This window comes from Mesoplodon densirostris, chromosome 8 (assembly GCF_025265405.1).
Source record: "Mesoplodon densirostris isolate mMesDen1 chromosome 8, mMesDen1 primary haplotype, whole genome shotgun sequence".
Lineage (NCBI taxonomy): Eukaryota > Metazoa > Chordata > Mammalia > Artiodactyla > Ziphiidae > Mesoplodon > Mesoplodon densirostris.
The window spans coordinates 52700776-52724597 of record NC_082668.1 but is presented as its reverse complement, the minus strand read 5'-3'; the positions used below and the strand labels follow the sequence as shown (position 1 = coordinate 52724597).

Sequence of the window (23822 nt, the reverse complement as noted above, 5' to 3'; positions counted from 1 at the left end):
TACAAACCAATTACTTTGAAAACATTAACTACTGAAACAAACCTTAGCTAAATCCAGACTATGTGGCAAATATGCTAGCACTAAGAAGAGAGGTAATAGGTGAGATGTAGAGTTTACCTAGCCAGCTTGGAGAGCCCACTCAGCTTGGTGAAAAACAGAAACAGGTAAATCTGGTGTGAAGAAACACTTCATAGAGGTAGTTATATCAAAGCTACAGTTAAAGGACAAGTTAAAAAATACCAGGCAAATGAGGAATAAGAAAGAACATTCTACTGAAAGGAAAATGGCCTATGAAGACCAAGACTATGATAGGACATGATGTGTTCAGAATCTAGTTAGAATGACTAGGTAGTGGAGTATAAAGTACAGGGTAGAGTGGTTTGAGCTACCTTAGGAAGGGACTTGAATGCCAAGCTAGAAGCTTAATTTTAAACTAATCCTAAGGACAGAGGGAATTTTTTAAAAACCTAATAATGGAGCTTCACAACATGAGGTAATGAGATTTACTGAGAGTGTGAGAATAAAATTAAAAAATGGAAAAAAACTAGCTAAGAGATCATTTTCTTGCCTTCCTACACAATTTTCCTATCTGTAAGGAAACATTTAAATTATCACCTGGTCACTAAGAGTACACTGTTCAGTGCAAATATCAGTGATGAGATTTCTAGCTTGTTTGGCCATTTCATCGAGGAACATATTACATAAGGAAAGACTGCGATCTCCAATATGATGTCTCTGTTAAAGCAAAATAGTAACAATAATAAAAATTATAAGAAAGTACTTTGAATTCAAACACTTTTTAAATAAACATGGAAAATAAGGTTCAAATCTATTCTACAGTAAGGAGCGAGGATGGGAGATGTTATAGATTTCTTTTATCTCTCTTAACAACTAACCTACTGTATTGTATTTGCATACAACTGACATAAAATAAGTACCTGGTGATTATACAATTATGATTGCAAGGAATCTGAAAGGATCAGTGTCTTCCTTAACATGAAAAACTATTAATTTTCAAATTCCAATGTCCTATATCCAGTTCTTAAATACTAAAATATCAAACACACAATACGAAAGATCAGATTTAGAGTTATATTTTCTGATCTCACCTGATTATATACAAAAACCTTGAAAACACAGAATTTTGTAGTGTATAAACAGAAAAGAAATGTTAAAATATTTAAATAAAATCATTAGATATCAACTCAGTAAAACAAACAAATTCACAAGGCATTCAACTCTCTAAAATCAAACTCCCCATCCCAGAAGAGAAAAAAAAAAAGCTGACCATAAATGCATTTTCTGAACACAACAGGGGAAAATAGAACATTATATCTAATGTTTGGGAGATTATATACGTATATGTAGATACATACACTCACTCAAATCAATCTATCTCTAGCCTACAGAATTCTGTATCATTTTAGTTTTGGTGGGTGTTGCAATAGTTTAATGGGATTTTCTTGTCAATGGTAACTGGAATGTTGAGTATATAATGCTGTACAACTTTGCACTATACAGTTGTAATACTTACAAAGAGACAGCTTTTAAAAAAATTTTTATTGGAGTATAGTTGATTTAAAATGTTGTGTTAGTTTCTGGAGACAGATTTTTATAAGTTTTCCTTCCCTGATCTTCCATAATAATACAACAAACATATTCAGTCATTACAAACATTATTTCTATGCTGAAATAAATGTCAGATAATATAAAAGAATATAAAAATACTTAAACATGTAAAATAACTGTTCCTAGATGTACCATGCCACCTTATAATGTATTTTAAATGCCCTTTAAAACTTGAATAGGAAGCAAAACCTAAAGGGATCTACAGACCAGATACAATTAAATAATGGTTCACTTTATTTAAGGAAAAATTTCAAATTATAAACATTTGCGTTTTATTTAACCAAATTCTGACTCCTGAAAGATAAAACATCCCTTGCTATCCCTTCTTCCTGAAAAAAAGAACTCTGAACTAGCATTGCTTCAAACTTACTAGACTAACTTATTTAAAATACAGATCTGATTTCACTACTTGCCTTCAATGGCTCAAAAATGCTAAGACTGGAAGGAAAACAACTAAGATTTCTTAACTCTGGCTCTGTGCTGAGAACAGAGGATAATAGCGGAAGCAAATAGACCACTTAGGAGACAATAACAATCATCCAGGCAAAAGATGATGTGGCTTGTTCAAGGGTGAGAAGAGGCAGGAGTTTGAACATATATACATATATAAAGGCAGAGCTAAAAACAGAAAGGCTTCAAGTTGGGGTAGATGTGGAAAATCAATAATTCTATTCTGGACATGTTACACTTCAGATGGCTAAAAATACCTAAGTTGCAGCAGGATATAGAGAAAATCTAACTCGAAGGGAAAGGTGTGGGCTGCAGATATAGATTTAGGAGACAGTAGCATATGGAAGATTTTTAAACAATGAAACTCGAAAAGATGAGTGAACTACTCTACTGGATGGTACAGTTATAGCAACACGATAATTAGTTTCTCATTAGTACTGGCTACCATTATCTGGGAATCCTGCTGACCCAGAAGGGTGTGAATTTCAAATCTAGTTCAAAAGGTACCATCTTTCTTCAAATTCACTGTAAGTATTACAGCTTAAAATAAAGGCTCAGAATTAAGAAGTTGTTCTAGAGGCCTTTTCTATGACCTTTCTGATCTAAATGAGATGAATGGCTAAAACTAAAATTACAAAGCAAGACTGCACTGAGAACTATTAACTGTGCACACCAACTTACTCTTTCCTCATCCTTAGGTGAATTCCCTCATCACCCTTAGGTGAATTCCCTCAATGTTCCCAGAGTGCCCCATGTATATTTCTACCACAACACAGATCATCAGATCACGGATATGTCTAGGGTAAAGACTGTGTCTTTGCATCCTTTCAATCACAGGTTTAAGAAGGCACAGCTGGAATATAACAGGCTTTAACAAGTTAGCTAAATGAAAAACAGAAGAGTACCACTTACTAGCTATATGAATATAGGGATCAGTCCACCAGAAATTATCAGTAGTTCTGACTATGCTGTTACTTTGTTGTAATAATCAAATGCAACAAAAGATAAAAAATGCTGTATAAATTTTATGGCTCTATATAAATATAAACACACTATTAATTACCTGTTATAATTTTTTGGTAAGAATTGAGTCTTACCCCATTAAGGAACCATAACTTTACTAAAAAAATGAGGTAGAAACATTAAATGATATGGGTTAGATGACGCTAGATAAAATAATGATGAAAGTGGTATGAAAATATGGTTAAAGAGGGACAAATTTTAACTGGAGGAATGCTGAAAATCTTTTTGGAGGAGGTGGATTTAAGCTGATCACTGAAGAAAAAGTAAGAGTACGACAGGTAGAGGTGTAGTGAAATGAATTTTATGTATGAGGAAAAAGCCTCTAAGATGCCAAAAAGTAGACTAGTAAATTAGTACAGTTTACCTAAGGTGGGATAGTTACAGTAGGGAGTGGAAAGTAGAAGACTGTGAGTATATCGTGGATAAACGAAATGTGATATATACATACAATGGATTATTATCATTCATAAAAAGGAAGTTCTGATGTATCTATAACACGGATGAGCCTTGAAACAGTATGCTAAATGAAATAGGCCAGACACAAAGGGACAAACATGGTATGATTCCACTTATATGAACTCTCTAGAAGAGGCAAATTCATAGAGACAGAAAGCAGACTGGAGTATACCATTCCAATGGAATGCTGAAGGATGGGGAGTTATTGCTTACGGGTATACAGAGTCTCTGGTTGGGGTGATGAAAGTTTTAGAAATGAACAGTGGTGAGGCTGCACAACACTGTAAAGGTAATTAATGTCACTGAACTATACATTTTAAAATACTTAAAATGACATTTTTATGTTTATATACTTTTTTTCTTAAAGACAAAAAAACAAAAGAAAAAAAAAAGAATGGGGGTAGAGATCAAATTGTTGAGGATTTTAAATGCCTAAGAAATTTTTACTTTCTCCATATGCAACGGAGAACCACTGATGGCTCTTTAAGAAGGAAAGAGGCACTCTGGTGGCATTGTGTTAGTCTTTAAGGCAGATATTGAAGGAAGAAAACTTATTTAGCAGTACAGATGAAAAACAGTGAAAAGCTGAACTACAATATACCACACAAATAAAATTAAGAGGACTTGATGGGTAATTAATAGGAAGGATGATGGTGAAGAAAAACTGACAGTATATCTTAGGTGTCACGATTGGGGGAAAAAATCTTTTAATTGTAAAAAATCTACAAATCTATTAAAACTGGTGGTATTATATCCTCACAGGTATTAATCCTAAAAGCACTCCCTAATAAACTTCCTGCAGGCTAATTTCTGTCTGAGTTTGCTTCCAATGGAATGTTGAAAAACAATCTGCAACAGATACTACTTAATGCTTAAAGGTAATAATAATGCTGCTATTCGTAAGTTTCTTTTCGACACGTTCTGCAGCTCTAAGTAAAGGGATTCAACACTAAGTTAAATTATTTTTTAAAATACTATTTAATTTTAATATATATTCTTACCATACAAAGTGATATTTCTTCTTGCAAGATTAGAAGAAATACTGAGAGTACATTTTTGATAGATACTTGGTATCTGTAAAACTTAAGTAGTTCAATTACTCAGTAACTGTGTGTGCCTGTATGTGAATATATTACAAATACTAGCAAATCTGGATTGTGCTTACTGTATCTATTATATTGACAAGTCAGTGAAATTCTTCTTTGAAATGTTTATGTTTAGTCAGTAATCTCTCCAATTTTCAAGTCTTTTCAGTGAGCGTTTCAGTGGAAAACTAAGCATTCAAAAATCAATCACTATATAACTTTACCATAAATATTAATACCTGACTCTATTTATTTTAATAAAGGTAATTCCAAGTGACTTTATGATATGTTCTTATAAACATGGATGTATATTTATCTGATTATTCAAATACATGTCTATATCATATATCTATTCAAGCATTCTTCTGATTCTGCATAGAGATGCATTAAGTGGGCAGCTAGATTAGATAAGTAGGACTTTGTGAGTCTTTGTGAACATTCGGTCAGCTTTATGTTTGGAGTAGTTTATTCTGCATACCATATAAATCACAATACTACTCTGAAATTACCTCTTCTGGACACAGTTCATGTGTGCAACTCATAAAATGAGTGCAAAGTAGTGGGAATGCAATTGAGTATCTTGACTGAGAGGGTAACTCCAAACATTGCTGAAACATCTTCTCAAAAGCACGACTATAAAAACTATAAGGAAATAAAAATTAGAATCACAATTTTTATAGTTAAAATTAAAATTTTATGAAACAGTACCTTATAATTAATTTAATTTGATTCAAGTGAGTAAAAATTACCAACTGTAGCATTTATTCTCTTAGGAAGAGAAAAGTTATTTTTCCAAAGAGTTATCTCTTACACACCAATAATCATTTCAGAGTAATAAAAATATTATTTATATAACATTAACACATTTTTAAATAAAAAAATTAAAGAGAAGATAAACCATATCTATGGCATATGAATATATGACATTCAAATCTTACATCATCAAATTTTATCAAAGCTAAGTCACTATTAATTGTAAGAAACACCATTATTTTATGTACCACTAAGAAAGAAAAACATTGTCAATTAAACAATGACACACCATCAATTTTAAATTGCTTCCGGATTTAAGAGATGTTAAATCTAAAAGAATGTGAGGTGATAAAATATAGTACATCTTGGAATAATGAAGACAAACAGAGGTCGTAAACATGTCTTTATCTTGGATATGACAAAGTAAGAATGTGGTTAAGAGAAAATATGGATAAAAATTAATTAAATGACTGAAAATTTGCAAATTTTAAACATTATTCAAAGTGCCTTTATTTCCAAGAAAGAGAAGAGGAATTTCTGATTGCTGTATCCTTCTTTAGCAATAGGAAACTTTCTGTACCTCAAAAATACCTGAACGTAAAATGGTCCATTTTCTTTCCAAGGTAGCCTTTGGGTCAGACAATAGGATAGGGTTCCAAATAATCCTTAAAATTCTTACAAACTTGTTATGTGATAATTGTGTTTCAGGAGTTGCATTAAGAGATCCCTATGTCTTCCCCGCCTGGCGATTTGGATTTCTTCTGTAACACTGCTAATTAAAGCCATACTACAAACTGCAAAAATCAGTGTAGATTGTTTTTTTCCCCAAAAATAAAAGCAACAAGAAGCTTTTCATAATGATCTCTATTCAATACAAAGAAACTACTATCACTATCTACTGAGACTATCTCAGCATTTTAGAATTAAAGGGATCTACTAGACTATTCCCATCAGCTTCCCTAAAGGAAAAAAGGTCAGGAAGCAGAAACAGAGTTGTTACTGTACAGCTCTGGAGTAAGAATACTTAAGTTTGAGTCCTGACACCACTGTTTATTAATTTTATTACAATCAAGCTCACTTATTCATTTAGATATTTATTAAGTACCTGCTATATTAGACATTAAGGAAACAAAAACATGACCTTCTTCAAGAACCATATTATGGGGCTTCCCTGGTGGAGCAGTGGTTATGAATCTGCCTGCCAATGCTGGGGACACGGGTTCGAGCCCTGGTCTGGGAGGATCCCACATGCTGCAGAACAACAAAGCCCATGCGCCACAACTACTGAGCCCATGCGCCACAACTACTGAGCCCGTGTGCCACAACTACTGAAGCCCGTGCACCTAGAGCGCGTGCTCTGCAACAAGAGAAGCCACCACAATGGAAAGCCCACGCACCATAACGAAGAGTAGCCCCTGCTCGCCCCAACTAGAGGAAGCCCACGCACAGCAACAAAGACCCAATGCAGCCAAAAATAAATAAATAAATTTTAAAAGAACCATATTATGTGGGGGAGAAAAAGAGTTGTAAAGTACTAAGTATAACAAAAGAGCTAAATGAAAGAAGCAAAGGAGAGTGGAGCACAATGGAGGGAATAGTCACCACATCATCATAATATTAATGTCTAAATTAATACTGCAGAGTGAAATTATGTGCTATTTAATTTCCAATGTTTGCTCTATTTAACCCAGATCCAAAACTTTTTTCCTTTAGTCTAATGACACAATCTGAAGTGACTGTTTTCACCTCCTCAAAGAAAGTGTAAAAAATAAATTCACATCAGTAAGAGTTGCTCTTATAGAGAAAAATAGATATAAAATCCCAACTTGGTAAACTTCATTTTATTGGCAAGTTGCCCACTATTCCATTTATTCTTAAGAGTCTATTACTGAACTGTATTAAGCATCACACTAACATAAAATAATCAAGAAATATACCTTTGGATAATAAAAATTTCAAATTCTGATTTAAAGAAAATTACAACATACCAAAATATGGAGAGATCTGATGTTTCCACCAACATTTCCACCAAGGAATCTACCATTTTTGTGTGAAAAATTATTGTATTCATCATCTTTCCAAGTTCTCTGTGATCTGAAAGACTAAGTGAAGCCTTAGAGACACTAGTATATGCCTGTAAAAGTAAAGCAAAAAACAAAAGTAGTTTAGGTAATGACTTTAGGTATAGACCAAGTCTACGGGGGGAAAGAAAAAAAGAAAAACACCCACTACTGAAAAATACTTAAAGTTTATTATGAGCAACATCGCCTTTTAAAAATTGTCTACAGGGACCCAAACTTGAAATTCCTATCAAGAATTTCTTTAAGGGGCTTCCCTGGGGGCGCAGTGGTTGGGAGTCTGCCTGCCGATGCAGGGGACGCGGGTTCGTGCCCCTGTCTGGGAGGATCCCACATGCCGCGGGGCGGCTGGGCCCGTGAGCCATGGCTGCTGGGCCTGTGTGTCCGGAGCCTGTGCTCCGCAGCGGGAGAGGCCATGGCGGTGAGAGGCCCGCGTACCACAAAAAAAAAAAAAAAAAAAAAAAAGAATTTCTTTAAATAAACTGAAATACTGTCCATAAAACAGAATCTAATACATGGGTCATTCATCTTGAATGCCCAAAATAAGTGAAGTTACAACATCAAAAGTATAAAACAATGAATTGTCATGGTGTCCCTACCAAAAGAGGTTTTCAATCTATTTCAAGAGAAAACATATATAGGAAACAATAAGATGAAAGTAGGTATTGCACATGTTGATTCAGGGAGGTTTTAGATTATACTGAACCATTAAAAACTGGATAACATAACACACTGTATTAACTGATGGATTCTAGAAAACCACTGTGAAGATGGTAAAATTAGTGTAGGTTGACCAAAAAGGCAATAGGTCTTAACCAAAACCATCAGGGTAGGCTGTGAGGGAAAGAAATTCCACTAAAGAGGTACCAACTCACAGAAAGCGAAACCTGCCCACGGATGGTGGACATTTCAGAAGGGTGAAGAACAAGAATAGGAGGGGTGCCTACAGAACAAAACACCTCTCACTATGGCTGTGGTTAGAGTGCAAAGAAGAGAAAGGAAATGGTGAAAGAAGAGATTCAACCAGATCCTGCAGACCCTTGAATACCATGTTAAAGAATTTAAACTTTTTGGTGAACCACCAAAGGTTCTGTGTGATGGCTAATTATTGTTTAGAAAGATTATTCTTTGTGGAAGGGGAAACAGAGAGAGGTGGGCAGAAAGGGAACAGGAGGCAGAGATCTGTTAGGAGGAAGTGGTGGCAATAATCCAGACAGGATTATGCTATGCTCTAGGGTCGTACAGTTCAAAAGTGTTTAATCTGGGAATGACTAGATGTGATGGGCAACAGAGAATTATGGATGATGGCCAGGGTTCTGGCTTTAAGGAGACATTCTTTCATAAATCTCATATATGTGCCTACACGCCCTGCTGGATATGTCAAAAACGCAAGGCCCAGACCACTCACTATCCAGGCCATTTCTGGGGGTTATATTTGCATCTATCAAACTTGAGAAATAAAGAAATGTGTCCCTCTGTAACAAAGAGCAAGTATGCTTACTGTTGATGACAAAACAGAGGGTTCCTCAAACTCAGTCCTCCTTAGCTGCAAGACATGACCAATGCAAAGCATTCATCTGGGTCTCTCTGTACTACCCACATGAGACATGGAAGCAAGGGAAAAATGATGTATATATACTGATGTTCATGCTACGTCCTGCACAGTGAATTAAGTCCTTTGTTTCTGATCCAAGACCCCTATGTCTTCTGCTAGTACCCATGAAACATTAAGAGACTAAATAATTATTGCCTTTTAAGTAGGATAAAAATCAAACCTCAGCTTCTACAATGGGAAATCTCAGCTTCTACATGGAGGAAATTACCATTCACTGAGGCTGGCACATCACAAAGCAGAGTTTTATATTTTGTTGTTTGTGTCTGCCAGTAAAGGGGAGAGAATGAGGAATATGATGGCAATAATCTAATGGCAAGATATATTCTGGACATTCATCACAGACTAAGTCTAACGGAAGTTTAATTTACCTTTCATCAGATTTAAAGTATAAAGAGAAACCAGTAGTGGCCATGAGTTCAACAAAGACTTCCATTAACTGAGCCTCATTTTAAAAATTCTGAATTAAAATATCACTGTGAAAATAAATTCAGATGAAATAGATGGTGACAAAATGAGATAATTTGATTTAAAACACTAATTTGAAATGCCTGACAACAATGGAAGAAGAAACATACATTACTAAAAAAGAATTGGTTTAAATAAAAGTCTAAGGTTTGAACAACCCAAGTAAATTAGAAGGCAGAAGAGAAGAAGCTAAATGAAAGAGTGACTGAAGATGCTTAAGGGACTAATGAGACACAGTGGAATGAGATGCCTTAGGAAGCAGAAAAAAATGGCAGAGAATACATATAGAGAAGGAGAACTCTTCTTTTAAGACTACAAAGACTCCAATGAAGGCACAAAGCATATTATAACATTCCCCCAAATGCTTATCCTTCTAGCCCTGCTCTACTCAAGAAGTGATATCTATAGAGCTCAGGACATCTCTCTCTGGCCATATGTTTATACCTAATAACTCTTGTCCTTCTACCAGATCACTGATCAAACTCAGATCATTCATATCTTTTGTGAAGATATTGATATTTTCCTTCTTGTAGTAATACTTTACACTAAAAAGTTTCTTTACTTGCCCTTTCCTATGTAAGCTATTTTCCTATTCAAATTCTACCTATCTTTCAATGTCTGGGTTAAAACGTTGCTTTCTCTATAAAGCCATTACTAGCAATTCGAACTTGAAAAAAACTTTCTCCTTCCTAAGAAAACTATAATTAATTGTTAATCATACTCTGTCGGTGGCATATTTCAACTTAAGCTTTTAGATTTTTAAACTGCTATTTAATTTTTCATGTTTTATGCCTTGTCTTCATAGCCAGATTTATAAAATACCCAGAGGATTTGTACTCTTCTACAGATTATATGATACTACTGTCAATATTTTATCTCCTGCATCCTATGGTCTAGGCTGTAGTCTTAGAACCCTCACTGTTGACCTGCTCTTAATAATCTCTGCAAACCTCCTAGATTCTGGACACTGCCACCCACCTCGCACTTCTGCCCCCTTTTCCCTGTTAAGACTTCTCTGGCTTAGTTTTATGTCCCATTATTTCCTTCCTTGGTATGTTCTGACCTATTATCACTAAAAAATAAGAATCTATTATGCAATAGAAAGGGGTTGAGTGACTGCATATCACAATCCTGGTTAAGAGCAATGTTACGGGTTGAATTATGTCCCCCCAAATTATAATCCCTAATACCTCAGAATGTAGAGTCTTTATAGAGGTAATCAAGTTAAAATGAGGTCATTAAAGTGGACCCTAATCCAATATGATCAGCGTCCTTATAAAAAGAAGAAATTTGGGCTTCCCTGGTAGCGCAGTGGTTGAGAGTCTGCCTGCCGATGCAGGGGACACGGGTTCGTGCCCCAGTCCGGGAAGGTCCCACATGCCGTAGAGCAGCTAGGCCCATGGGCCATGGCCACTGAGCCTGCACGTCCGGAGCCTGTGCTCCGCAACGGGAGAGGCCACAACAGTGAGAGGCCCGTGTACCGCAAAAAAAAAAGAAAAAAAAGAAATTTGGATACAGAGATAAACAAAGAAGGAAGACTATGTGAAGAGAGATAGCAGTGTCATTACAGTGTTGCATTTATAAGCTAAGTAAAATTTAAAAATCTCACAGAGGGATATATCAATTCTATATCTCTAATGCTCACTCAAATGCTTTATATTCTGCTGTATGATTGCACTGGACAAAGGTAAAATTCTCAAGTAAATTTTTCAAATGAATAAGTTTAAGAATCCTGGAAGTATTTAATAAGGGTAAATTTGAAATGCATCTAAATCTCTAAAATTCTCTGAACCTAAATGTTGGTTTAGGCACTCCCACAAACTAAGAGTAAGAGACTGAAAGCAGTTCAAACTTTGTGACAATGACTTTTAAAATGTTTGATGTGTATATCCTTTGGCAGAGTAATTCCACTTCTATTTTCATTCCTTTTATAAGCACTGCTTATGTATTGTTTCAGAGCATTTTTTAAAATAAGAAAATGTTAATTTCTAAACTTTATTTTTAACTGGAAGAAAATAACCTATAATATATACACATTAAACATTTTGGGATGGTGGTATCTCAAGTATTCTTTCCTTGATCTCCCACTAACCAGCTCTGCAATCTCAGGCAAGTTACTTAAAACTGTGGCTTAATTTATAAAATCTTAAGTCCTAAAAATATGCTGTTGTAGAACACAGACCAAGAGACAGAAAAGTGCCTATATATTTTGACACTGGAAGGAAAAAAACTAACAAAAGCAAAAGCACCTCAGGGAACTAAGCAGACTGCCAGAAAACTATGCTCTTTCTATGAGTGCTTCCTGAGACTGTATTCATCTAAAAATCTCTTCCTCAAACACATGGTGCTTATATTTTCACTTTTAATTAAAACACTTTAAAAATCTTTTATGTTGCAGAACAGTATACAGTATAACCTCATTTATAGGTTTGAACACCTAAAAGGATACTGCATAGGCCAATTATTAAAAGTTAATATTTCTGGGGAATGAAACTGGGAAAAGTGCAAATTTTCCTTTTCTACTTTACCTCTGGATACTTTTGACTTTTATAATGAGAACATATTATTATTATTTTTAAATATACAGTTATTGAAAATACCATGCCACAGTTTCCCCATAATTACTAGAAATACTTAAGGGGCAATTAAATGCTATCATTAAATTTACAGTACATACAAAAATTTCAGGCTCAAATTTTAAAAAGTCCTTAAAAACTATGTGATGGTTATATATTGAATAAAAACTTTTAAAGTCTAATATCATTTATTTCTGCATTTCAGAAAAATGAAGCTTTTAGCACTAGATCAGGGGATGGTAAACTATGGTCTGTGAGCCAGCTGCCTGCTTTTATAAACAGTTTTATTGAAACACAACTATGCCCATTTGTTTACATATTAAATAAAGCTGCTCTCACACTACAATGGCAGAGTAGTTATAACAAAAACTACGTGGCCCAAAAACCTAGTTATGTAAAAATTATGATACTGTATTCAAAACTTTTATATTGGTATAAGTGAGAAATATACTTATCCAGATTTAACAACTAATACAAATTGTGTCTTCTATATATACAACTCAATAGCAAAAAGACAAACAAATCAATTAAAAAAGTGCAGAGGATCTGAATAGATCTTTTCCCAAAGAAGACATACAGATGGCCAACAAGTACATAAAAAGATGCTCAACATTACTAATCATCAACTCACACCTGTTACAATGGCTATTATCAAAAAGACAATAAATAACAAGCGTTGGTGAGGATGTGGAGAAAAGGAAATCCCTGTGCATCACTGGTGGGAATGGAAATGGGTGAGCCATTATGGAAAACAGTATGGAGGTTCCTGAAAAAATTGAAAATAGAACTAACATATGATCTAGCAATTCCATGTCTGGGTATTTACTTGAAGAAAATGAGAACACTAATGCAGAAAGATATCTACACCCCTTTGTTCACTGAAGCATCATTTACAATATCCACAACATGGAAACAACCTAAGTGTCCACTGATGGATGAATGGATAAAAAAAGTTGTGACACACACACACACACACACACACACACACACACACACACGAATATTATTCAGCCATGAAAAAGGCAGGAAATCCTGCTATTTGTGACAACATGGATGGACCTTGAAGGCATTGTGCTAAGTGAAAGAAGTCAGACAGAGAAAGACAAATACCATATGATCTCACTTATATGTGGAATCTAAAATAACAAAAAACAAAACAAAATGAACAAAAGAAAAAACCAAACTTGCAGATACAGACAACAGATTGGTGGTTGCCAGAGGCAGGGAGTCAGGGTTAGGTGAAATGGGTGAAGGTAGTCAAAAGATATAAACCTCCAGTTACAAAATAAGTAAGTCCTGGGTATGTAACGTACAGGATGGTGGCTATAGTTAGTAACGCGGTATTATATATTTGAAAGTTGCTATGAGAGTAAATCCTAAAAGTTCTCACTCATCACAAGAAAAAATAAACTTTGTAACTGCATGTGGTAATGGATATTAACTAGACTTACTGTGATCATTTCAAAATATACTTATATATTGAATCATTATGTTGTACACCTGAAACTAACAGAACGTTTCATGTTAATTATACCTCGATAAAAAAAAGTTTCTTCCATGAAGTAAAGACTATGTTAGTTATACAAAAGGAGTCTTTTCGATAGGTATACAATAATGAATACTTTTTTCATATTATGTTTTCATGTTAACTAAGGTATTCAATAACGGAATGACAATGAAAATTATTCTTACCTGTAATCTAAACCAATCTAATCTCATTCCTCTGAAATCAAATACTTCCCCATCTTCAACTACAATAATAGAAAAAAGATTACAAAGCAAATTAATGTAATTAATTTGTAATTAATATAATTTGTAATAATGTAATTATACAAACCTATAATCACATTTTAAAATTTAAGAGCTAAGACAATTCCACTTCTGGACATATATACAAAAGAATAAAGCAGGGTCTTGAAGATATATGTACACTAATGTTTACAGCAGCATTATTCACAATAGTCAAAAGGTGGAAGTACCAAAAAGTCCATCAACAGGGGCTTCCCTGGTGGCGCAGTGGTTGAGAATCTGCCTGCTAATGCAGGGGACACAGGTTCGCGCCCTGGTCTGGGAGGATCCCACATGCTGCGGAGCAACTAGGTCCGTAAACCACAACTGCTGAGCCTGCGCTCCGCAACGAGAGAGGCCGCAATAGTGAGAGGCCCGTGCACCGCGATGAGTGGCCCCCGCTTGCCACAACTAGAGAAAGCCCTCGCACAGAAACGAAGACCCAACACAGCAAAAATAAATTAATTAATTAATAAACTCCTACCCCCAACATCTTAAAAAAAAAAAAGTCCATCAACAGATGAATGGATAAACAAAATGTGATATAAACACACAATGGCACATTATATAGCCTTAAAAAGGGAACAAATTCTGCCACATACTGCAACATGGATCAAATGTTGAGGACATTATGCTAAGTAAAATAAGTGAAAAAAAAGACAAATACTGTACAATTCAGTTATGTGAAGTATCTAGAATAGTCGAATTCATAGAAACATAAAGTAGAATAGTGGATCCAGGCGCTGGAGGGAAAGGAAAATGGGGAATTGTTATTTTTTAGAGTTTTAGTTTTGCAAGATGAAAGGTTCTGAATATTTATTGCACAACTATGTGAGTATACTTAACACTACTGAACTGTACACTTAAAAATGATAAGGTAGTAAATTACATATTATGTTTATTTTACAATTTAAAAATAAAAATAATTTAATAGGTAAGAGTGAAATAATTCTCATATCCTATAAAGATGATGATAAAGGAGGCAGTTATGCTATGAGAAGTGTAAAGTACAGACTTCTCTCCTAAACCCTGTGACTCTCATTTTGCTTACATGTCAATTTAAAGGACCTAAAATAGAGCATGAGGAATCCTGTGAATAGAAACTCTGGATAGCACGCTGAAGTTCCACAAAGTAACTTTATATAAACCAAACACAACCAGGCAAGGTTACAGTAGATTCATTACTTAAGTGTGATAACTATAAAGGTTAATAAAACTAAATAAATTTATTACTCAGAAATTTTCAAGGTTTCTGATACCTTTTACTTAAACATTATAAAACTAAAACATCATATCAGTCTACTGGAATAGAGTATTCAACTAATGGAGAGGCAGTCTATTATACGACATCAACTTTTTAGATGGACAGACCTGAACTTAAGATCCTACTGTAGTATTAAACATCTGTTAGAGTGTGGGCAAACCATGTTAAATAATTGAGAGGTTAACCCTCAAACCTTAAGTTTCCAAATCTGTCAAATAAAAGTAATAACAGCTTTTTAACACTGATGAGGATTAAATAGGATAATACATATAAAGTGCCTGCCCAGATTAACCATTTTATTAATGGTATCCATTATTGTCATAGGTAATGCTTGGACCAAATATGCACTTTGTTACGATGTGGGGTGCTCATTTTTCTTTATTTTTTTTATATTACAAAATGCTTTCTTCCCCCTGCTGAATAATAAGAAATGTTAAGCTATACTTCTTATGATTTTTATAATCATCACACATCCATTTTGGAAACCTCTGCTTCAGAATGAACAAAGTTAAAACAAAAGAGAACAGGTTAAATATGCCCAAAAATAAGATAAGTAATTCTGTAAAAACTAACTGCTAAATCCTCTCCTTAATAATCTAATTTGAAACCTGATTACAAGAAAATATGTTTTTATTTAAAAGACTTATTACCTTGTTTTACACTTAGAGAAGTCATAGTGTTCACAAAAGAGGACATGATGATCGATTCATCTTCAGGGCAAACAGAAAGATTCTGAAAATCAAAAAATAATGATAAAAACATCTAGCTGGGAAAAAAACTCATAGGTCCATCAACTGGTAGATGGATAAACAAACTGGCATATCAATAGTATGGAATATTTTTCTGCAATAAACATTCCTTTCTGGAATGGAAGGTTGATACACACAATAACATGGATGAATCTCAAAAACATTATGCTAATTGAAAAAAATGAAAAAAAAGAAATTATATCATGACAATTTCATTTATAGGAAAAACTTTTTTAAAAGGCAAAAGGTGACAAAAAGCAGACAAGGGGTTGCTGGGGGTCTAGAGAGGGAATCAACTACAAAGGTGCAGAAGAAAACTTTTAGTGTTGGAAATGCTCTACATCTTGACTGGTGATGTTACACGAATGTATACAGTTGCCCAAATTCAAACAGTACACTAAAAATGGATGATTTTCATCATATATAAACAACAAAATTACGGCCAAAAAAATCCCTCTCAAACTGGCTAAAAAAAGTGAATATTTGATAACTGCATGTAAAGTAGATGCTAAATGATTAACTTTTTAAAAAGTGGATGCTTAGCTCACAAAAAACATAAATAATTTTCAAAACATTAAGACTTATACAACAATGTAAATGTACACAATGCCCTATACTGTACACTTAAAAACGGTTAAAATGGTAACTTTTATGTTATGTATATTTTACCACAATTTAAAAAAATTTAATACCTATTACAATGAACTATTTTAACAGGTTAATCTTAGTTCTAAATTTAAATCCTAACAAATGGTTAAAAACACTATGCATATACTTTACAACAGAAGTGGGTGGTAAAAAGCTCAGACATTTGAGTTAAGACTTGAATTCAAGTAGTGGCTCTATTACTCATGAACTGTGCAATACTGATCAAGTTACATAAGGTCTTTTTTCTTCACTAAACCTACAGTCACAAAGTTGTTGTACAGAAGTAGTATACTATCAATAAATTTGCCAATTATTAATATTAGTATTATTATTGCTGCTGCTACTACTATTACTATAATCCCAGAAAAAATAAAAAATTAATTTTCTCAGTATTGTTAAAAACCAATTTATATAAAAGACACCAAAAGACATGAGGTGACTTAAAAATTCTAACACTTTAACATAAATTGGTAAAATTTATTAATAAATATCTAACTAGTCATAGTAAGTTTCAAAATGCCATGAAACCAGGAGTCTGGTTTACTTTTTTAGATTGTGATAGCACAGTAGCCTTTGGTTTATCTGGTAAGTAATAACTATTCAAAAAAAAAACTGCAGCAAAGCAATAACACTAAGGATAAAATCAGCTTTTCTATTCCCCCTTTTAATAGACATTATTAAAGGAAGCATATGAGCTCCATCTAGTGGATAAAAGAAATAAACTAGTTTAGGATAGTAAACTATAAGCTGTATATAATCCAGGGTAAACAATTACATGAACAATTTTTTTATTTGCATTTTTAGGTAGGTTTGAAAGAAAATTCGGATTTCAAAGTATGGTTATTTATGTGGAAAACGAGTAGTTTTAGAGTAGTCTTAATATAAGGAGAATTCGTGCTGCTCTTCCTCTGTACCGTATGTTAGCTTATAGTAGTTTATAGACATCTGTGATTTTTTAAAATGAAAACACTGAAATATTATTTTCCTTACACTCAATTTATTTGGAATAAAAATAAAAAGAAATCTATATTAAGATTAAAAAGATTGAATCAAGAAATTACAGAAAGCAAAAAAATGAAAAAAAGCTAAGACCAAAAATCAATAGAGGAAAATCCAAATTGAAAATAAAATTAGGACATTTTATTAAACTACGACATCTAGATGAATTTTTTTTTACTGGCCATTCCCTAACACACTATGCAAAAAGATTTATCTTCTGTTTTCCTCTAATACTTAATTATCAATTATAATGTCTCCATCAACTCTTCTTTATCTCCATAGCCACTGCCCAAGTTCAGGCTCTCAATAGCTCTCACTTAGCCTACTACAGTAATTTTTCTTCTGATCTCTCTGCATCCTCACTTGGCCCCCAGCAATCTATCGCCAACACTGAGTCAGGGTGATCTTCCTAAGTGTTAAATCTGATTTATGACTAACCTCCTCTTTTACAAGACCCTCTATAATTTGGTTACTGTGCCCCTCTACCCCCAAGATAAAGAATTATTCCCTGCATGTGTTCACTATAAGCTTTACACACACGTAAGCATAATGCCCATCACATTGGACTACAACAAAATGTTTTTGCCCCTCTAGATGATGATCCCCTTGACAAAATATGACCATGACTTATTTACATTTGTATCTTCACCACTTGGCAAAAGATTACTTTTGTAAATGTTTACTGAGCAAACGAATCAGTTATTAGAGAGGAGGGAAATAAGGAACAAAAGGGAGATTATGACATAATTTTTTACCTGCACAAGTTCATTGAGGACAACAGCATCAAAGCCAGAAAGGTACTGCACGTAATACCTCTGCATCACAGGTCCGTATTTCCTTACATGTGCTCTAAGCTCTTCCATGTAAAATATTAATTCAGCAATGTGCCTTTTTTAAAAAATTCAAGAAAAATATTTCAAAAATTAAATTCACTGTTATCAAGGAAAATATGAAATGCCTTTGATATTGCTACATTAAGTTTTTTCCTTAGAAAGAGCATTGTTAAATATTTAATGTCAACTAATTTTTTATATTATTTCATATAAATAAAGAAATCATGGAAAGCAAAAAAAAAGCTAAGAATAAAAGACTGATAAAGGAAAATACAAAATAAAAAGAGGACACCTCATAAATACATCATTAAAAAATCATAAATGAAAGAAGATTACAGTATTAGGGAGAAGTAAGATTTTTCTGTATGCTCTTATTTCTCGGATTCATTTATCTAACTTGTATTGAGGGACCATGGACTAAAATGAGAGAAAGATATTACAGATGACACAGTTGCAACTCCATTAGGATTTTTATTCAAATTTTTGTGTAGTACATAATTTTGAAACATGAATTCCATAAGAAATACTATACTATAGCAAGAAAACAAACAAGACTTCTATGACCACCTAGAGTACTAAAGAGAAAACATTTAAAGCCCTAATTCAAAGCTAAAGTTGACTTTGCATTGTAATTCATATCACCTAACGATATAAATATTCCCTCCATTACGATAAATATGAAAAGCCTTAAAAAAGTTTTAAAAAATGTTACCTTAGTCCCCAAATTCCATAGCCCATAAATCAAAATATACAAAAAATATACTTTTTAAATGTTGCTAACTTACTTATCTATAAAGTCATCTGCACTCTTCTTTGGCATGTTATCTGCATGACGAAGTAGCCAGATAATTTCATCACGGGCAAAGGATAATGCCATAAAAACAAAAAGTGCCTGATAGATATTAAAAAAATAATAATAACATTATTTACTCTCATGCAAAGATTAAAAACAAAATGTATTCATAATCTTTCTCCAAGTGAAAAGTCATTAGCAAAACTGATAATACCAACTTTAAAAGACAGAAATGAGAAAACAGAGGAAAACTTCAAAGTATGTATCAGGGAAAGCATGCACATAAGCAAGATGTGAGGAAAATGCAGGAAGGTATGATTTACGAGTGCCAAGTCAGCAAATCCACTCTCAGCTAAATATAAAATCCTCTTATGTAGTTCCTGACTCAAAGTTTAGTAATATTTCACAGAGAAGAAAAAAAAATTTTTAATTTTAATATGACACACTTATTGTAGTTGAAATAAGAATTAAATCAATTACCTTGGGACCTAGCAAGCCAGGTTGATCAGAGAGGACAGTAGCCAATTCTTTCAGTGCAGACCTTAAAAACTTGCGTCTTTCTCTGTGCATTGAACCACTACAGGGAAAGACACCCACCATTACAGTTTATCTGTTTCTAGTAAACTGATTATTGGCAATTAAATAACATCATTTCAGGGTCAACTTCCAAAGTGTTCTTAGGAAACAGAAGCCCTTACAAATATCTTCTATGTGTTTGTCATTAAGTGACTTTCCAATCTCATCTTTATCCCTGCCTTTCTTGTGCTGCTTTTTAAACTATGCTTATTTTCTTCTCTCTAGCTATCAAAATCCTACCCAAACTTCAAGACCAATCCTTCAAGAAGTATTTCCCAATATACACATGTCTATTTCTGAATAATTTCTGCCAGTTTAGTACCATATAGACTAGCACTCTATAAACTAGACTGTGAAATCCTCAAAAGTAAGCACTGTTCTATTGTATACACTTGTCACCCCCACATAGAATCAATAAATATAACTTAATAAATATCTGATACTCTATATCCTCCTTTATTAAGTATATTCCTATTAAATATATAAAACTGACTAAATAAAAGCTATATTCAATTAAGGTACTGGGATGAAATCTATTTGGTGTTACTGTTCAAAAACAGAAAGATGAGGAAAGGATAATCATAAATATTCATGTACTAGGTATCTTAAAAATAAAATACAAATTAGAAAAATTTATTCTCACACATTAACAAGGAAAAAAAATCACAGAATATTCTAAAAATTCCAATTCCTCATACTATTCAAAATATACACCATTCCAAAAAAGTTTTAAAATTTAGATAGTTGCAAATAATAAATGGCCACACACACACCACACACACCATATGCCAAAAAACTAAGTATTGATAGAAGAAATATGCAACACCAGAAATTAAGCTGTGACACAATAGATTAATTTTAGAAGATACATTAAAACCCAATCTTTGCCTATGTGACCTGAGGTTCCACCTCTCTAAGTTTCAGCCTCTCATCTATAAAGCAGGGATGATGACACCTGACTCAAAAAATACATCTTTCATGATGCCTAATATACAGTACCTTTACAATGTCAGTATAATTCTAATGACAAGCTCTCTTTTAACTGACAATAATAAACTCATCTGGTGTAATATCTAAGAAGAAAGTGGGCAAATGTTTTGATTATTTTACTACACAGGGTCGCTGCAAGGAATATTAACATCGAGAGAAAATATGGAGTACTATGGCACGTGTTAATGAAGGATAAGAATTACTACTCCTTACTATTTATAACTGTTTTATATAATAAATAAAGGGAATAAAAATGCCTTACTTTGAAAAAATCTTTATAAAAGATAGCTGAGATACCATATATCTGCCTAGGGTCTAACACATGAATAAGTCATAATCATATGTATTTCTGTATGTCAGGAAAGAAATTCTAACACATTCCAAAGTATGTTATTTGTACTAGAGAATGATTTTATAATAATATAAGCACTTTATTCAAGTGAAAAAATGCACGGGAAATAATATACTACAGTTAGCAATGAATAAAGATGATTTAAATTCCCAATATCCATTTTAGAGCCTAAACCTAAATTCTAAAACTTCTTGTGGTTTTATATTTTTACCTGTGACAATGGTGCTAATCTTTTCTCTGCCTTATAGAAATACTGATGGATCAGATAATGTTATCTCTACATTACCTAGACTTACTGGAGAAACTATTCTATACAAGTATATCATACATAACAATTAAATGAAATATCAAATTATTCATGAGAAAATTGAAAAGTTGTTCAAACATCTTAAATACACTAATTTCTAATTTATCTATATATTTACTAATAAAATATATTTACTAAAATTTGGGAAAGATATGGGATTAACATACTTTGAAAAGTAAATATTATTTGGGAGAGTGTAAAGATATGTCAATTTTCATGAAGTATCATAAAAATCATCATAACTTGCAAAGTAAAGCATAGTGGCAATAAGAGAACTGAATGATACCAAAATAAAGTCCTCTGTATGGTATTCCTTAGAGCATTTTTAAAAACAATTCAAAAATATTTAAAATCTGTCTGCATTAGCACCAATACAGAGATGTTGGTGTTAATACACTGTACTCTGGTACAGATACAGAGGTTATAAACTTATTCCTCATTGGTTGAAAGTCCTTCACTTCTACGACCGTATGTTACACACCATTAATCTGTACTCACTTCAACAAAATAATGCTTTAAGAATTCTTGATTAAAAGTTCCACAGGTAAGTTAGAACTACTTACGCATGTGACACAGCTGCCTCTTTGCATTCTCTTATATCATTAATACGCTTATTATAGCTAAGAGCAAAAAAAAAAAAGGAAATATGTTAATCTTAATTTGGTCAATAGCAGTAAAAATAAGTTAGTCAAATACTGGTCAATTAAAAATGTCTTATTATCAACAAGAAAAACTGGCCTTCCAACTGGAAATACATGGAAGAAGTCTATCCACTTCCTTTTCTAGCACCTTAGGTATCCAATCAACTCTTCCTAGAAAAATAAATCTCATATTATATTAAAATCCAGTAATAAAATTAAAGTTTACCATGCAGATTTTTATTTTATTAAATACACTTCCTTAAACCCCCAATAGAGACATTAAAATTATACTTCTAATATAATTAGCAGTGATTTCCAAAAATTGGAAGTACTGACAAAGCTATTATTTCTGGCTTTTTATCACTTTTGACTTTTTATGCTATCTCGTAAGCATAGGACATATACTAGTGATCAATACTAGTGACTGTTTGGGAATACGGCTTTTGTGGTGGAGAAAACTGGGGCAGGAAAGCATTTGACTACTTTAAATCATTTTAAGGAACAGAATTATGGGTGATTTTTACTCACCATTTTTAAAAAAAACTTTTTTTTTTCAAATTAAAAACATTTAAATAAAAGAAACTGAACACCAACATCAAACAGTTTAAAGGTGCCATCTGAAAAATAAACGCTAATAAATATGTTAATTTCCTTACTACTAAACGCAAAAACTCAAAATTCCTAAAATGTTAAAGAAAAATTATCTTCCTGACAATCTGGCTAAAACCACTTAGACCAAGGACTTCAACTTCTAAATTAAGTACGCTAAGATTTTTGTGTTCTTTAGGGAAATGTCCAAAATACACTAATTCTGTAATCACTGACCTGTATAAATAATGAGCTTTTATACTTGTGGTCTGACTTGTAATTACTATAATAATTCACATTTTAAGTTGGATCAATCACTCACGATTTAATAAAAAATTAAAACTTTTCAACTTTAAATACAGAGATTCTTTTTTTTTAAATAAATGTATTTATTTATTTATGGCTGCGTCAGGTCTTCTTCGTTGCTGCGCGCGGGCTTTCTCTAGTTGCGGTGAGCGGGGGCTGCTCTTCATTGCTGTGCACAGGCTTCTGACTGTGGTGGCTTCTCTTGTTGTGGAACACAGGCTCTAGGCACGTGGGCTTTAGTAGCTGTGGCTTGTGGACTGTAGAGCACAGGCTTAGTAGTTGTGGCGCATAGGCTTAGTTGCTCTGTGGCATGTGGGATCTTCCCAGACCAGGGCTCTAACCTGTGTCCGCTGCATTGGTAGGCAGATTCTTAACCACTGCACCACCAGGGAAGTCCCTAAACACAGAGATTCTTAAATGGTAAATTTAACAAAAATTTACGTAACAAGGGAATTCCCGGGCAGTCCAGTGGTTAGGACGCAGGGCTTTCACTGCCGCGGGCCCAGGTTCAATCCCTGGTCAGGGAACTAAGATCTTGCAAGCCATGTGGCATGGACAAAAAAAAAGGCGTAACAAAAAGACAATCGGTTTCATGATGCCATTAAACTTATCTGTACCATAGGTACCATATGCTCACTCAATATATGGAGACTGTCTGGTTCTAAATGTTTACATATATTTAAATATAATTCCACAGAAAGGATGTCAGTATGCTACGACATCACGTAAGTTTCAGGATTTTTGAACTGAATCAATCAGAAAATGACAACGCCCACAACGACACAGGATATTTCCAGGTACTCCACCCTATATAATAAAAGGTGAACTAAGAGTTGAAAAATACAGAGGGTACTGTTT

General features: G+C 33.5%; 1 protein-coding gene across 2 annotated transcripts in view; it reads right to left on the bottom strand.

The window, feature by feature from the left end:
• The window catches only part of NCKAP1 (NCK associated protein 1), a 98349-nt gene that overhangs the window by 29105 nt on the left and 45422 nt on the right, over positions 1-23822 (bottom strand). For both annotated transcript variants that reach the window (XM_060105852.1, XM_060105854.1), the window contains exons 10-18: positions 21993-22049; positions 19685-19781; positions 19197-19303; positions 18334-18466; positions 15833-15914; positions 13823-13881; positions 7385-7530; positions 5153-5285; positions 616-735 (exon numbers count right to left, since the gene is read on the bottom strand). In XM_060105852.1, the coding sequence (XP_059961835.1) occupies positions 616-735; positions 5153-5285; positions 7385-7530; positions 13823-13881; positions 15833-15914; positions 18334-18466; positions 19197-19303; positions 19685-19781; positions 21993-22049 (934 nt within the window). The remainder of the gene's footprint in view (positions 1-615; positions 736-5152; positions 5286-7384; positions 7531-13822; positions 13882-15832; positions 15915-18333; positions 18467-19196; positions 19304-19684; positions 19782-21992; positions 22050-23822) is intronic.